At 48.7% G+C, this 16,642-nt stretch overlaps 1 protein-coding gene across 1 annotated transcript; it reads right to left on the bottom strand.

The window, feature by feature from the left end:
• Positions 1–1,142: 1,142 nt before the first annotated feature.
• LOC112947447 (melanotransferrin-like) lies at positions 1,143–15,503 on the bottom strand. Its single transcript, XM_026039537.1, is given in 16 exon segments — positions 1,143–1,209; positions 1,211–1,416; positions 2,241–2,428; positions 2,525–2,592; positions 4,790–4,946; positions 5,081–5,275; positions 6,062–6,158; positions 6,533–6,684; positions 7,057–7,237; positions 7,644–7,831; positions 8,559–8,626; positions 9,791–9,947; positions 10,220–10,402; positions 11,074–11,173; positions 13,887–14,041; positions 15,458–15,503. Coding segments are annotated over 16 exon segments (2,208 nt in total).
• Positions 15,504–16,642: the final 1,139 nt, after the last annotated feature.

Below are 16,642 nucleotides of genomic sequence, written 5' to 3'. Positions count from 1 at the left end.
GGGGGCGCCCGCGCGGCCCGCGCCCCCGGCCGCGGGCAGCGCTGAGGGGAGAGGCGGGCGGCGCGGGGAGAGCGCCAACAAACGTGTCGTTCAGCGACCGAGCCACCCCGTGCGGACAGCCCAGCTTTTCTCTTCTCCTTTATTTGTCACATCTCTTTTATTTACACAGCGTTTGGGCTTCCAGCCTCTTACTGCAGTGGCTCTCTCTCCCTCGCGGCATCAGGAGGCAGCGGCTGCAGTCAGGAGGACTGTGCCCGCCAGCAGCAGGGCGGCAGGGGCTGTGATGGCAGCTGTGCATAAAAACAAAACCCAAATACTACCAGGAGGACTGAGAAATAGTTAATCACAACTTTGCGACCGTTTCACTATTATTAAAAACATGTTTCACGCACACACTAACAGATAACCCTGTGCAGCAGCAGGACCACCGGCTGTTTCTCGTAGACTGCATCAAATAAAATAAAATGAATAGCTGACCTCTCTCTGAAGCAGCCCAAGTACCAAGGAGCGAGTGTGCTGCTTGGGGAGGTCAGCAAATGCAGAGGATAGACAGTGCCTTGGCTCTTTGCCAGCAGTGCCTCCAAATCTCCCTGGCCTCTCTTTTCCTTCAGTGATCTTAGATATTCTCCCTACTTTCCTCTGCTGGGAGGTGGAGGAGCTTGGGGCATTCTGGACTGCAAGCAGCTCCTCCTTGTCCACAGCCTGTCCATCGCTGCACACTTAGCTCTTCTGAGAGCTGCGCTCAGGAGAAACAGCTGCCCAGAGCACGGGAGACGGGCAGGACGGAGCAGCGGGCCTCGGAACGAATCCCGCAAGGAGGCCACGCCGCATTCCCTAGAATTTCTGATGCAGAACTTCCTCCCCAAATCAGAAAGGCAGTCACCACCTAACAGCACCTGGGAATCATCCAGCCCAGGAGGAGATTCCATTTTTGAGGCCACACTGACACAGTTTGGCTGGCTTTGTCCCAAATTCCACCCTATCCACATGAACAGGGAGCTTCCAGCCCCAGCCGGCTCCCCTGATGGGCAGATGCTGTTAGCACATGGAAGCAGCTTTCAAATGTGAGCACAGCACCTCGTCCTAGCAGCAGCTTGTGTGAGGAGAGGGTGGGAGCCTGGAAGCTTCCAATTTGGGCCATGCTAGTTCAATCCTTGTAACCAACACAATATAAGAAGGGTGATGACAGCAGCCACTAGCAGGTGCTGTCTTATTACCTGCCCGAGAGCACGATGGTGTTTGCAACCCTTCAAGGGACTCGATATATTCACTGCCCAGCCATTCTGCATACGTCCTTCTCTCCTTTACTGGCACAATCTTGACAGCAGAATCCTTAAAGATCAAGTCTTTTCCTTGAAAAGTTGAAGAATCAAACATTTGGAATCCATTTTCATTGCTGCTATTTCCAAAAAATTCCTAAAAGTAATACAAAATTTTCAGTACTTTGCAAGACTAAGTGCCACACTTCTCTGGTACAGCAAAGACAACAGTGGGAACTGTTTTGTACAAGAGAGTCCATACGCAATTGCAGGATTTAGGTGTTTGCTTTCAGAAACTCCAGTGGATTAGCTACCGAATCTGCTCTTGGCAAGTACAAGAGCAGCACTTGGGTTTGGGGTTCTTGTTGCTATGTAGAAGGTGCTGTACTTTTAGAAATCCCTGTGTTTAAGTGCGATTGTGTAACACAGGATCTGGCTTCATGCAAGTTACAGAAATGACTGAAGCCTGGCATGGAGACAGATAATTTAAAGGAAATACTGGGCAACTTCAGCACGGAGAAGGCTCTAGGCTTGAGGTTGCCAGCCATGATCTGCCTGGCTGATTGATTTACCGCATACACAACTGCAGCACAAATATACCCAGCCATGTTCTGTTCCCACATAATGTTGCATTCTAGAGGGGAAAAAAAAAAAAAAAAAAAAAGGATGGAGAAGTGTAAAAGTGTTAGTGGACGCACATTATTTTAAAGTCATGCAACTTGGGAAAACACTTTAGGTTCCAGGAAGATTGCAGCTGAAACCAATGGCTAGGCAGAGTTGACATCACTTTTGCCGCAGGGTGGTTTCCTAGGGGGGTTGCGGGGATTGCACTTTGCTCTYCCCTTCCCCCTCCAGCACCACAGCTCCCCAGGGTGCACGTGCTGCCAGTCCCATGATGGAGGGGACACAGGGTGGCTCTGTCGTCTTCATCCTTGGTCTCTATTATATCATATTTAACGACCACATAGGATAAGTTAATACCTGAGCTTTGTCCAGTAGTCCATATACAGCAAAAACGTTGGTATCCGGGTGCACCATAATGGCCTGTGCTGGCACCCGACCCAGGTGACACTCGGCAAACTGAGTGACTTCAGCACGGGCACCATTTGGACACAACAGCTGGAAGTCACTGGACTTTAAGTTACGGGCCCAGCTGTCCGTATTCTTACCTGAAAGAAGAAACTAGTTACTGCGACTTAATGCTTTACAGCAAAACAGTTCAGGAAAAATAACTGAATGCAATAGGGACACGTAAAACTGAATACCATCCGTGTGCTCAAACACTGTCGAGTGTTTCACAAAGGCCACATCCCCACTGTTCTCTGCCAAGCACCTTTAGGAAACAAGAGAAAGTGCAATTCAAAGCATCTTTATTTCCACCACATCTTCACTAGTAACTGAAATTCTTTTTTTTTCCCCTGTAAACTCCCTAAAGAAATACAATGCATGCTGGRGTAATGAGCAAATGAAGCAAACTGAAAGGATAAAGAAAACAAAAAGGTTGCAAATATAATGACTTCAGATTTTAAAGGAGGAAATTGTGCTTAAAAACTCTGAGAAAAGGCTAGTATTAGATGAGCAAAGAAACAGAATGCAGTCAGTGAAGCTCCATACACCCCTTAGCCCTTCTGCTAAGAGGAGCTTCTACTGTTGCCTTTCAAATCACATATGAACTAAGATATTTTGTTGAATGAAATCCTATGAGTGCATAACCCAAGTGAGTGCACACACAAACTTAATATTTTTTTTTTCAAATTAGTGACATAAGTGCTTGCACTGACACTGCCTTGACAGCCTAAACTAAAGACACCTATTAATTTAATTGCAGCTCATAAGGGCATTGCTCCAGAGCTAAGTTCAATCTCATGAACCTCAGAGGAGAAGAATTCCCTTAACTTTCTGAAGCAGAAGAGGCTCAACGTGCCTAATGTGATATAACACTAATTGTAGACTATTAGGAGAGATTTTCACTAGGCAGGAGTTGGTAAGTCACCAGACATAAAATATGCATGATATTTCCTTCAAAATGAAAATGATACATAAATAATTTCCACCTCAAATCGGTCAGCTGGGTAAGTTAGCAGGAAGATCAAACGTCCTGCATATTTTGGGTAGCRTGTGCTGGCAGTGCATGGAAAGTGGAAGAGGAAAAGACTAGTGATGGGTTTGTTCTACAAGATTTTTTCATGAAACATTCCTTGAAACATGATAATGAAACCCAGCAATCAAGAAGGCTTAAAGCACTAACCAAAAGCTATCCAGCACAAAATGTTAGGAAAAGTTATTACTGCTAACAGTTGCTAGAAGTACAGTTAGAGTATGGTTCATGGTTAACATGGCCAGACACAATCAGACATGTTATCACCGTGTGGCTGAACGTCATGCACAGAAAGCAAGACTCAACAGGCACCGTTCAGTGCACTCTGCCCCCCACTAAAAGGCTGGTCCCAAAAGCAGGTTTTCCAGCACTCTGTGCAGTTTAACTTGTCCCAAGCMGTGGGACACCCACAAACTGAATGACCTCTCATACCTTTAGTCAGGTTGTTCAGGCAAAGTCCAAGAGAACTGAAAGTATGTGGAAATATGAGGCCWAACTTTAAGCTTGTGTCCCCTGCAGCAAGTCATTCTTCTTCCAGAGAAGACTATTCAAGCATAATATCCAGCCCCATCCCTTCCTTTTGTGGGACTGTTTTTTCCCCTCACATTCTAAGCAACTTTTTTTAACCATCTAAAGCTTTCCACATCACTTGGAAAACTAAACACCATCTTTCTTCTGAATTATAAGAAAAAGGGATCTTGACAAAAAGTTTACACTACAAGGACACTATAAATCAAATGCAGTATCTTAGAACCTGGGCAGGGCTCGTTTGGCCTTCAGTAACATTTGTTGCTTATCAGTTTGGTGATGGGGTGATTGGTATCTCACTCTAATCTTGGAGGACAGCAGAGGATCTGGAGTTTGCCCGCAAGGCACGTGCCGTGGTGCAGCAGCTGGACACAGACAGACAAGGGCCCTTCGCAGAGCTGCTCAAGTCCAGCACCTGGGTATTCACCAGGCAGCTGCTGATAGAGCCCCCTCCCCTGAAGGAGAAAGGCCACTCTGCCAGCTCTGCCACATGCATCCTTACCTTTGGAGGTGAAGGTCAGGAACAGCAATTGCTATTTGCACACCCAGCAGTTTCCAAGACCCAACTTTTTGGATAYGACTCCACAGGTAGCTATCAGTTGTTACATAAAGTATTTATTCCATTTTCCACTGTTTCCCTCTATAGTTTAAATAATCTTGCTTCGAAGAGGTCATAGAAATTTGAGCACTGGCCATAGCACCGTGCTGCGGCRAGGGAGCCGTCAGAGCTAACTCCTGTCTTGGAAGGCTTTGGGTTTAYTTATGATGGAAGGACATGGCTACGAGGTGGCTCCAAGCAGGTGGCCATGCATGAGGAGCCCCTCAGCTCCCAGTTTGCCTGAAACCCAACCCGTGCTCACGTGGTTCTGCCCAACCAGCAACAGCAACCACATGTACTAATCACCTGAAGGCTCCGCTGTAGCCGTAATAATGCTCCTGGCTGCTTGCGCTGCATTTATTTTTCCCATTATCATCTCCGATGCAGAGCTGACAGAGTTTTGATGGGTAATTGTCCAGCTTGGCAGAAGGCACACAGCTAGCAGAGAAAAACTCACTCACAGCTGCAGAAAACAGAGAAAACGAGCAAAAAGCACAGACATGCTTAATGGAGTTATGAAACATCACAAATTACTTCTATAGAGCACATAATTAAAATGTTACTGTGCTTTTGATATGCCAACTTTTGCCATCTTACCTTGAGGAATATTACAGTCTCTGGGCCTAATAATTCCCCTTTTAATGAGCATGCCGATGGGGATATTCCAGCCGGCAGATCTCCCCAGCCCGGTGTGGCAGGACCGCTTCCCCTGCAGGTCGCGGATGGTGAAGGCGTTGGCAGCATCGCGTCGCACCAGGGCCACGGCGTAGTACGTGCTGCTGCTGTCGCCGCCTTGCAGACAGACACGGCGCGTTAGAGCCTGTCCTAAGCAGTGCTGCAAGTGACAACGGGCACTGCTCTTCCCCAGCGCCAGCTCCTGCGCTTATGCACTMGGAAGGAGCCAGCATCCATCAGCTGGCTATCAACTATGAGCACATACGGAATTTTTCTTTACCTCTAATACTCCAAAATGTTGCATTTCCATACAGCCYGCATACTGGTGCTGCTAGGCACTGGAAGTAAATACTCTAGATATGAACATGAATACTTTAAATGCCATGAAAGASGTTTATTAACACTCAACTAACTCAAACACATCCTTCCCAGAATAATATTTGGATCACTGGTGACACAGCAAAACCGCTTTAAGCAGCGAGCTATTTTACATAYCAATTGTTTCTAACTAAAAACACAAAGATTCTAGAAACTAGAAAATACAGAAGTGTTACTTCTGTATTTTTGCTTCYGTTAAACTCTTGTGTGTGAATGCACATTTTTCCATTGCATGTAATTTTTGTGGAACTGAAAGAGAAAAAAAAAAAAAAAGGTGAAAGATTCATCAGCTGTCACATCAAGCTGGCCCAGTGTTAGGACAGACAAAAGTTGGCATAAACTCACTGCAGAAACCCACTCCATATTCATTTTCCTCCTCTATTCATGATGAGAGAATAATCATACTGATGTCCTTGGCAAACACCTTTCCAATCAAGGCCAGAAGGCTGAGAGTTTTGAATCCTTGCTTTTTATTTTTTTAATCCTGAAAAAAATAAGGTCTATGTTTATGTTTCCTGACCTTACCAGAGTAGCTTTCTCCAGCAGCTGGTACAAGGCCATACTTCTTCCCAGCTGTGTAAATATCGGCTCCACTCAGAGCTACAGCATCACTTTCCTTTTTCTGAAAAATCAAATAAAATTTAGAGCTTTTGTGCTTCCCTGCTACAATGATGACACCTCCAGCATCAACGCATGTCAGAGGATAAGGCTGGTGGCAAAAGAGATCTTGTCCGCTGAAGAACACAAGAGAAATCAACACGAAGCCTCATTAGATTTCAGGCACAGGGGTTTGAACTAGATGGATAAAGATGTTCTTTCCACAACTGAAGAGCTTTGGAGTGCTCAGCCTCATCCACACCCCGTGAGCTGCAGATCCCCTCCTGAATATCCAGGTATCCCCCACGGCTTGCCTAAATTCCAGGCCTCTGATCCCACCTACGTGGTGAGAGCAGCTTGTGTTGATCCATTCCCTGCACAAGGCTGGGAGCAGCCTACCTGGATCATCTCCATGCACTCTTCTTTTGTCTTGGCCGAAATGCACTGGACTAATGGAGTCAAATCCTTGTCCTGAAAGACAATACCCATCTCGCTGCATTTCCAAATCTCCTCAGTGGATACCACACACCATTTCAGGCTCTCTGGCAATGCTGCACAAAATTGGAAAGCAAATATCAGCATTCATTTCCTCTGASACAGACAAGGAGGCTTCTCCCTGCCCAGTTTCTCTCCATTTCTTCAGCACAGACTTGCTCCTTCTTCAGGAGCCACAGGGGTCTCCAAATCAGTGATGTGTCTATACTGCACATCTATGCAGAACGAAGGAACAAGAACTCCTGCTATTGCTGGACACACAGTGCAGCCATAAGGTCACAGAGTGCCCTTCCTCTGAGCTTTGAGATGAGGAAGGCACCTCACAATAACCCTCCAAGAATGAGAAGACGATAAAGGAGAATAAAGATGATTTCTGTCATCAACTATCTTTGTTCCTTGGTACAGAGTGGAATCTCAAGCCAACTTACTGCTGGGGTCGCAGCTCAGGGCTCGCATGGCATGAAGATACTCATCCCCCAGCCAAGCCTGGTAGCTCTGGGCCGGGATCGCGGCGAGCTCGGTGGTGGCGTCTCGGAACAGAAGATTCTGGGCACCGTAGGCTGCCGAGTCAAACATCTGAAACTCGGCCCCTGCACCGCTAAATCTTTGCTGTTAGGTTAAAGGAACAAAAGAGACGTGTCAGGTACGTGTCCATGTATGCTGGTGTCACATGGGAAGTCTGACAATGTTAGCTTAGGGAAAGGGCAACCATCTCCTGCCTGTAAGAGGGACAAGCAACCAGGATTTTCCTTACGGAGGACTCACCACCTGAAAATGCGTGAAAAAATGCTTCCCCCATGAAGTTGTTGTTCTCCCATGTTCCAGACCGTGAGGACCAAATACAGCCTTCAGCCCCACTGTGCAAACCCCGCTTCAGGGCTCTCCACCCAGAGACCGAGTGCCCACTATTCCCTTTCAAGCTCCCCACGGGGCAGAGGGCACCCATCAGCTCTGCTCTTCAACCCAGCTGGATCCACCGAACACGCAAGTCACTGACGAAAAACCAGCATCCTACTTGTCCCTGGTTGAGGAGCTGGAAGAGAATCGTGCCGTCCGTGTCGGGCCGCACCACCACGGCGCGCGCTGGCACCCGGGCCAGGTGGCAGGTTCTCCACTCGGTCACATCAGCCCTGCTGCCGTCGCGGCACAGAAGCTGAAAGTCCCTGGAGCGAAGCTTCTGCGCCCACGAAGCAGCAGCTTTTCCTGGAATCAAGCAGGAGAGGCTTCTCAGACTGGTGCTCGTGACTGCCTCCAAGTGTGTGCTAAGCACTGCGTGTGCATACGGAGCAGAGGACGGCTCTCCTGAACATCCCTGAGCTATTCCGGGCTGCCCAATGTATCCTGTGCATCTGTGTGGTCCCAYAGTCTTGCACCTCTGCTTCGGTGAGCAGCTCAACGCTCAGCAGATGCACAGACCTATACTGGGGTCTGCAGCTGTATCAGAAGTGTCTCCAAGTCTAGGACCACGTAGGACACTTGTTTTTCTTTCCCTGCAGTTCATGACAGTCAGACAGGCCCATGATGTTTAAATGATATTGTGTTAAGGGCAGATCTCAGAGCTTAACAAAACAGGGCCTGCCTTTCTCCTGGTCTCTGTTGAGACCTCTGTGTAGGAATAAGCAACCTCTGTGTTCACAGCAGCCCCAGCCTGTATAAAACAAAGAGTTTAAGGGCTAATGAATCTCTCTTTTCAGAGGAAATAAAATCCCACCTCTAACCTAGGCCGAAACTGGAGAATAAATAAAGAAATAAGGGCTCACCTCTATTCCACGCACATATATATGTGGACACACCTACTGATTATAGCTTTTTTGGCTTGCTCTTCACTTCAAGCCAGACCGAGCCCTTGACCTGGCACTGTCTGTGCAGCCACGGCAGCGCCGCGGCGGTTCCCCGCTCGTGGCGGGGCTGCAGGAGCGGCTGCACTCACCGTCAGTGCTCCCGGGCACCGTGCTGTGCTTCACGAAGGCCACGTCGCCGGCGCCCTCGGCCAGGCACCTAGGGGAAGCGCAAAGCCAAGGCCGCGTGGGCGCCGCGCCCGCACCCACCCACCTCGTCCCTAGCCCTGCGCTGGGACTCGAGCTCAAGGCAGAGGTTAGTGGCCGCCAGAGCATGAAGTCACTGTCACTTGCTGAACGTGGACAACACGCTCAGGGCTGCTGGGGACGGACAAGGCCCTCTGAAGGGTCGTGAGGCTTTAGCAGCAGAGATACACCCTGCTGAAACAAACAGCCAGGCTGTGTCCCCAGGTGCCAGGCAAGAGAACAGCAGGGCGACTTCCCTGCCCAGCACAAGCGTTAGATACCCAGTTAGCTTTAATACTCAGGTATTAATTCCTTAAATAGTAATTCAGGCTTACTTGTGTTCAGTCCCAAGGCTTAAATCGCAGTTGTCCTAGCAGATTATCCTAGCAGATTATCTACTGGAATCGAGTGCGAGTTCCCTGCCCTCAGATTCCTGCCTCTGAGACCCAGACACTATGATAATGGATACAGCAGAAAGATAAAGAGCTACACCATATATTTTCATATTTATATATTTATATACTTACATACTTATATAATTACAAGCCTTTTACATTTTGCTGCTGCTAGAGACAACAGTGCACTTTGTTCTGTTGATCAGTGACTTGCAGTGAGTTCCATCACACATTTCAAATAAAGCCCAGGAAATCAAATCTTTATTTCCCAGGCTTTAAGTAAATTTCTTAGCATCACTGTTAATAAGTATATATTTGTGAATGCATACCATTTGTACCATCTCATCTCCTAGCACTTAATACACCTGAAAGCCACAATGTGTCCCTCTTACTACTAAATTATTAGTAGTAGCATTTAGGCACTTAAATATTATACAAGCACAAAGATTTTTTCAAAGGAAGTTGAGCTTGAATTCTATTAAGCCAAATACTACTTGTTCAAAGAACAATGGCAGTCCCACTAGGTCTGCACTTTTAATTTTTTTTTTTTTTTGTATTTTTTTTCTTATGCCTTGGATGAAGAAACATGAGGAGATTACACATTTATTCATTTCAACAAAACTGCAGAGAAGTTAAGAGCCAAGGGCCAAGAACAGAACCCAGGATTCCCACGAGCCAAGCCTTTGCGTRCAAAGCTGCAATCTCCTCTCTTTCCAAAGAGGTGGGATGTGCAGGATTCGTACCTGAAGGCCCCGCTGTAGCCGTAGTACTGCTCCTCTGCGTTTGCTTCACAAGCGTTTTGCCCAGACGCATCTCCCTTGCAGAGCTGACAGAGGGATTTGGAATAATTCCCGCTCTTTGCTCCAGGAACACAACTTGCACTGAAATACTCACTAACAGCTACAAGTGAAAGCAGAGCAAGACATTTTTATCAACAAGAAACAAGCCCCTACGTTTAGCACACTTACACGCTACACATCTAAGCATTAAAAGGAGCAGGTCATTTTGTTTTTTTAAAGGATTACTTCCAGGTTAACCAAGTTCGCACACTTTGTTGTTTCGGTGCCAGCTCTACTCCCTCTGCTGCAAAGCATCGGCACCAGAACGGAACAGCTCCGGCAGCTCCCGTGCCGGTGCAGGGCCCGGGCGGCGCGCGGCGCCTCCGCTCTCACCTTTGGGCAGCTCGCACCCCAGCGCTGCCAGGCGCCCGCTGTCCAGGAGATAGCCCAGCGGCACGTCCCAGCCCGCCGTCCTGTTGATGCCCGTGTGGCACGAGCGGGCACCACGCAGGCTGTCCATGCTCATGTTGGAGCTCCTCCTTACAACAGCCACGGCGTAGTAGGATGTTCCAAACTCTGCGGCATAGCGAGAAACGGGAGCAGAGGAGCCCAGGAGCAGCATTACAGTGCGATGTACTGACTTGAGAGGGCTCTTGGCTCTACCCATTGAGAAGACACCCTGTCCACAACCTTGGGGAGAACCTGTCGACCTCGGCTATCACCTATTGACTCTGCTCTGTGACCAGCAGAGCTGTGGATCACGAGAGCCCCGTGAGGCCGGGCTGGAACAGGTTTCCCAGGTCAGGGGGAGCAAGGCTGCAGTGTAAGCTGGGCCCAAGCAGGCCAGGACCAGCTGCACATCCAGCCCCATGGCCTCTCGCAGTGGGGCAGGGGGACACCGAGCCCCCGTGCCACTCTTGTAGCTTACAGCACTGACAGGCAGCTCTGATAACACCTTACCTCTCATTTTGTGTTTCATTATCTGCAGCATTTGGAACAGAGAAGACAGTAACAGAATAAATTATGATGGGAAGAGCTGTTTTGACCTAAGCATTTCAGGGACAGACAGCCCTTGGTCTCCCRTTTCCCTCCTAGGTCTCTTATGGCAAGAACACCCAAAAGGGAATGTGACCATAACCTCATGTTTAGGGTCTTTAAGAGGACCCTAAAATAACAATGAAACAGTGAAAATGAACAGAAAAAAAAGCTTATGTAACAAATCCAGAAGTTATTATGTCTGAATATACCTTGATCATAAACTTCCCCAACCACAGGTTTCAGTCCATGCTCCTTTCCAGCTTGGTAAATTGAGTAACCGTCCAATGTCACTGCATCTGCCAAACCATCCTGTGCAAAACACAAGGTGAAGATCTATGTTAAAACACAGTTATTAATATTTCCCAACAGCCAGGGGCAGTGTATCCATGAATTTGAGAGAAGAGGCCATAGGATGCAATCAGTCTCTATTTGTGAGCCTCCCTGTCTCTGAAAAGTCCTTTCTAGGGCACTCAATCTACTAATGAACAGTTACTGAGATAGATTTAAACACCAGAATGCTCTTCCTTCAAAAAACAATGCAGAGACCAGCCTTACACGCTAGTGGCCTCACCAGACTTCACAGTTCAAAGGAATCTTAGAAAWGGATCCTTATTTTCTTCCTCCGGCTCTGGGACCAGTCTAGAAGCTCATCAAATGGGAGCTTGGTTTTTTTTTTTTGCTTTAGCTAGTGCCCCAAAGCTTGAAGATTTAAATAAAAAACATACATATTTCTGAGCTCACACAGACACATTCTGAAGTGCTGTCTTCTAGAGCTGCAAAACACAAATGTCAAAGTTTATTTTCAAGACAGCACTAAATAGATCCTCTCACCGCGAGAGATCAGCAGCCACACACCTTGCAGAACAAAGGAAAAGGGACATGGACATTTCCCTGTAATACTTGGTCTCAAGGAATTTATATTAATACTAAGTAGAGCTCTAGCCAACAAAAATTCTGCTCTCCTCTCATATTTTCCTCCCTTCTGAATAATATCTCTTATCAGCAATATAWACTCTGCTGAATTGCTTGTTCCTATAAATCAGACTTTTCTGCACACTAGAAAACAATTTTTTTTCTTAAGTAAAACAACAGCAAAGAAGAGYCAGGGCACATGTTCCTGCACGACAGTGGTTAACGCAGGCAGCAACCAAGGATCATCCACAGGTGACAGAACTGAGCACCATGCAAAGGAAGAACTCAGATAAGGAGGAATTACAGGCCCAGAAGCAGCCCAAGGAAACGGGAACTGTACAGAAACCCTCCCGCTGACCAACGCAGCCTGGGGCCCTGGTTGTGCCGTTCAGGAAAGCAGCATCTGAAAGGACGGTCAGAAGAGGGGCAACCTGGGGCACCCACTGCTGGGAGGGTGCCCAAGGGCCTCATGTGCTGAACTGGCTCCAACCCGGAGCTGGCTGGAATCCTGCTATGGACATGGGATTGCACTGGATGCATGGGACAGGGAGCTTCCTCACACCTCCCATGGCCAGACCCGGCTCTGTTAACCAGGCAGAGAGCCAAGTTACTGCTGAGAAGGGACAGAGCAAGTCACGGTGCTGCACGTCTGGGCTGGCACCGAGACTCTGACCAGCTGGCTTCAGCTGCCGGGGGATAATTCATCTTGCCGGGGCCAGGACGCTGCTCCCCTGCGTGTCCYGAGCAAGTCCCCGCTGCAGCAGTCGCACAAAACGCTTGCCAAGTTTTTAGGGGATTACCTCAGGTAATCTAAACCTAAACCTGGCCCAAAGTTGCAGCTTTGGCACAACTCGGCAGCAGCAGAGCATTCCAGCAGCACCCAACAACAGCCAAGCATTTTTTGTATTTTTTTTTTGTAACAAGCTTTGGCCAACATAACTAGCAAAACCACGGGCTCCAGATAAGGTTTTCACAGATATACATGTATTGGTAATACTCTGTGTTAACTACTTTCAACTACTCGTTAACTAATTGCTCCACTCAAATTRAACATTGAAAGGCTCTTCAGGTTAAGTTTTACAGCATTTCACAATTTTTAAACATCTTGGAAGAAACCAATGTGTACTTTACCCACGCACAAACAGAGCTCACGGAACCAAGTCCAAGTGATGGGGCTATAAACGGCCTGTCCCGCATCCTCCGCCGCCGGATCCCATCCCTGCTCTGTCCTCAGGGAGCAGAGCTCAGCACAGAGGTGGACTCGGGTCCGGGCAGCCCTCGCAGCGCGGGGGCCTTGGGCACCCGGATCAGCAGCGGGAGGAAGGCAGCCCTCAAGGCCAGGCCCTGCCTGGAGCATCACTGACSGTCAGGCTTTCCCTGCTGATGCCTTCGGGGCGCCCCGAGCTCAGCTCATCAGGGGTTTCAGCTGTTTCCACGCTCTCTGCATGGGTGACAAATGTGACTCTGGGCACACTGTGYTTCGGAGGCAGTCACTCATCAGCTCTTTCTGTAACTTGTCTTGCAGAATCTAACAGATCCTTTTCCGGGGAATGCAGCCAAGTGGTTTTAGGAAACATGGGACATGAAAAAGTATTTCCTATCCAAGCCACATATATTGATACACACTCCCTGTGTTCTTTAATACTGTCTTGATTCCTTCAGTCAAAAATGGTACTTACTGAGAATTTATTACTTTATAGACAACAAGCCTTCTGTTTCTGTGGACAAAACACTACAAACACCACAACTTTGGAAGTTCATCCTCTTTTCTGGTCACATCACTACCTGGCAAATCTCCCTGCAAATCCCTGCCAGGCCTGTTTTCCCGGTGCCAGTCCCCTCGGCCTTGACTGCATCCCCCTGGCTAATTCCCCACTCTGGGACACAGCATGACTGTTTATTAGCAGAACCAGCCATYCTTCTGGGACCAGTGACCCCCTCGTAAACCGGGGTGCATCCACATGGGAGAGGGGGACGGGGAAGCACCGGGGGGAGCCCTCAGCACACAGAGCCTGCTGCGAGCTCCCCCAAACACAGAGCACGGAGCCGTCCACGTCACTGGGAGCGTGCGGACACCCCAYGACTGCTGCCATCGGCACCGGCACCTCACCTGGATCATGCGCGTGCAGTTGGCGGCCGCCTGCCCCTCCACGCAGCGCAGCGGCGGCAGCAGCGCAGCCCCAGCAAAGGCCGCGCTCATGTCCCTGCACTTGGAAAGCTCTTGCTCGGACACGGTGCACCATCGGACACGCTCCAGGCTGGCAGCTGGCGACAGAGCATCAAGAGAAAGCAATTACAAACAAACTTCTGTAAAAAGGCTTATTGAAAAATCCCTGAAGATCCAGACTTTCACTCCCTTCCTCTGTCCAAAACAAGTCGGGCTTGTTTTACATTGAGGTTGGAGAAATGGCTTCTGCTTTCACTCGGATTAACAGTAACAGGAGCACTGAATTTAACTGGATTAGAAAAAGGAAAGGTTCCAATTTAGGTATTAAAACAAGATGGATTCGTTACTAGCTAAGCATGAGTGACACAGAACAAGCCAGAGCAGCCAGACCTTTCTTAAAATCCGGTAAAATATCATATTGTCATTTGTGTCCTGGGGAGCTGTGGATGTGCCTGAGGTTTTGTGCCACGGAACCGCTCTGTGGCGCCCAGGGCACAGTCCCGGCCTTGAGCAGCTTCTCAGGTTTGTTCTCTGGAGCTGCCCTGTGGATGTGTAAAGAACCACTGGCAAAACGTGGTCAAAGTCAAAGAAAACCACACTACCCTTAATCCTMATTTGCAGCTGGGAAGAATCCTCCTGACCAGGTCTCACTTATTGTGCAGGCAGATGGGGACACACGAACAACAGACTCTGCTACAGAAGTGGAGAGCATCAACCACCACGAGAGCTTTGGCACCCAGCTGCCTGCTCCAGCCACGTGTCGTGGCGCACACCTGGAACGCTTTCTACCRAGCCGGGCTTGTTCTGAACACTAGAAAAGTAAACTGGTCCCTCCAAACCACCTCCACAACAGGTCCCTTCCACAACCACTGGAAGGAACGTGCAGCTCCCATCAGGTTAAGTAGGGGCAGGGGCTCCWGTAGTCCGTGAGGAAAGGAAGGAAGCCAAAGCAGACTCAGTTGCACCTTGTTGCTTGCACAAGCAAATATCCATCACCAAGTGCAAACACTGCAGCTGTGCATAAAATGTGGGTGCAACAAGTTTTACGCTGATAAATAAATACAGGTTATTTTTGGAATCAGTTGGCAGGAAATTCCAAGATTTACTTTCTTGTTTGCTTGCTTACATCTACCTTATTGTCCTGGCTCAGATCATATTCACCATTCATTTTCGGGGAGCAGGAGAAGGGATGTAGCTCTTCAGAGATAAAGGTGGTTTTTGGTTTGTTTTTCCCTCTCCAGCACACAATAATTAGAAACCAAATTGCTTTCTCAGCATCGTGGCCTGCACAGCAAGGCACCATCCTCCACCTTCAGCTCCCCGGTATCGGACAGAGGCACAAGGCAGACAGCGCACGAGCTGCACGAGGCATCAGTAGTCAYGTAAATCTGACATACATGATCACACCTACTGGTTCTGAAGGGGTTCTGAGTTTCCCCTTGCTCTCTCACATTATCAAGCGACCAACCGCCACRACAGCAAGACACAGCCAGGATTTTTCAGAGGCCACTTACCAGCATGRAAGAAGAGAAGGCAGAAGACACCCCCGGAGCTCTTCATGGTGAAGACTGTGGGATTTGTGCTTTTTTTCCAGCCCCCGAAGTGCCCGAAGGCCAGTGCTGTGCACGGCTGCTCCGTGCTGGAAGGCAGCAGCAGGCAAGGGGTAACTGCACTTTGCTCCGCAGTTTATCTCGCTCTGGCCCACGTCACCCCCACCGCATGGGAGGGAGGGGAAAAAATTTAAAAAAAAAGGAAAAAAAAATCTACCTCTCTTCATGCCAACTCCAAACTTGAAAGAAAACAAAACAAAGACTCAGATGTGACCAAATATCCAAGTCACAAGTGAGGTTGTCACTGGTTTATCTCCAGACCTGGATCAACAGCTACACCCCAACTCACGGCAGCACCATAGGGCTGCGTAGTGAAATCCTCATCTTCAGCAAGAGCTGTGTGAGGGTCTCTGCAATGGAAGCTCAGGAAATAAAAACAGACCCTGCTAAGCCAGGGCTGACAGTTGCTTTTTGCCACATTCTGTGTTGTTGTGAACCACACAAAGCCATTAATGACAAACACAGGCTTTTCTAGTAATGCAGTCTGTGAACGCTGCAGTTGCTAGGGACACACCTGAGATCTAAGGGAAAACGCTAGGAAATAACCAAACCAGATTAGAAAAAAAAAAAAAAAAAGAAAGTTTTAACAAGGAGTCAGGAAGGTTTCCGTCTCCCATAGGTGTAAAGGCCCCCACAGGATCCGCGCCGAGGCTGCTGTGGCTGTCGGACTGGCCTCGGGAGCGCAGCAGCYGCGTGCCCATCAGTGAGGGAGCCGCAGCTCCCCTGCACCCTGCAGCTTCCCGCTCCCTGCGGCGCCTCCGTCAGCACCTCCCAGCCCCGCACACACCTCGACCGGCCCCTCCATGCCCAGGCGCCCACGGAGCCAGCAATTTACCCGGCTGCTTTCGGAGCGACCGACTGGGCTCCCGGCTGCAACTTGGCCAGGCTGCTGCATTCCCTGCCTAGCACCAGGAAGACAATGCCCGAGCCTAACTCAGTTCGTTGCTATTTCATAGAAACAGCAGTTAATGCAAAGTCTTTAAAAATCACAGAACAGTCACACAGATGTGTCAGGGCCGTCAACATTTTTGCCAGGGCCCAAGGRAAAAACTGAAGCAAACAAACAGAAGATACTGCAGAGGTCTTTGG

The sequence above is a fragment of the Nothoprocta perdicaria genome, unplaced genomic scaffold, assembly GCF_003342845.1.
Source record: "Nothoprocta perdicaria isolate Ctin4 unplaced genomic scaffold, notPer1 scaffold_232, whole genome shotgun sequence".
Classification (NCBI taxonomy): Eukaryota; Metazoa; Chordata; class Aves; order Tinamiformes; family Tinamidae; genus Nothoprocta; species Nothoprocta perdicaria.
The sequence above is the reverse complement of the archived record's forward strand: the minus strand, read 5'-3'. Positions and strand labels throughout refer to the sequence as shown.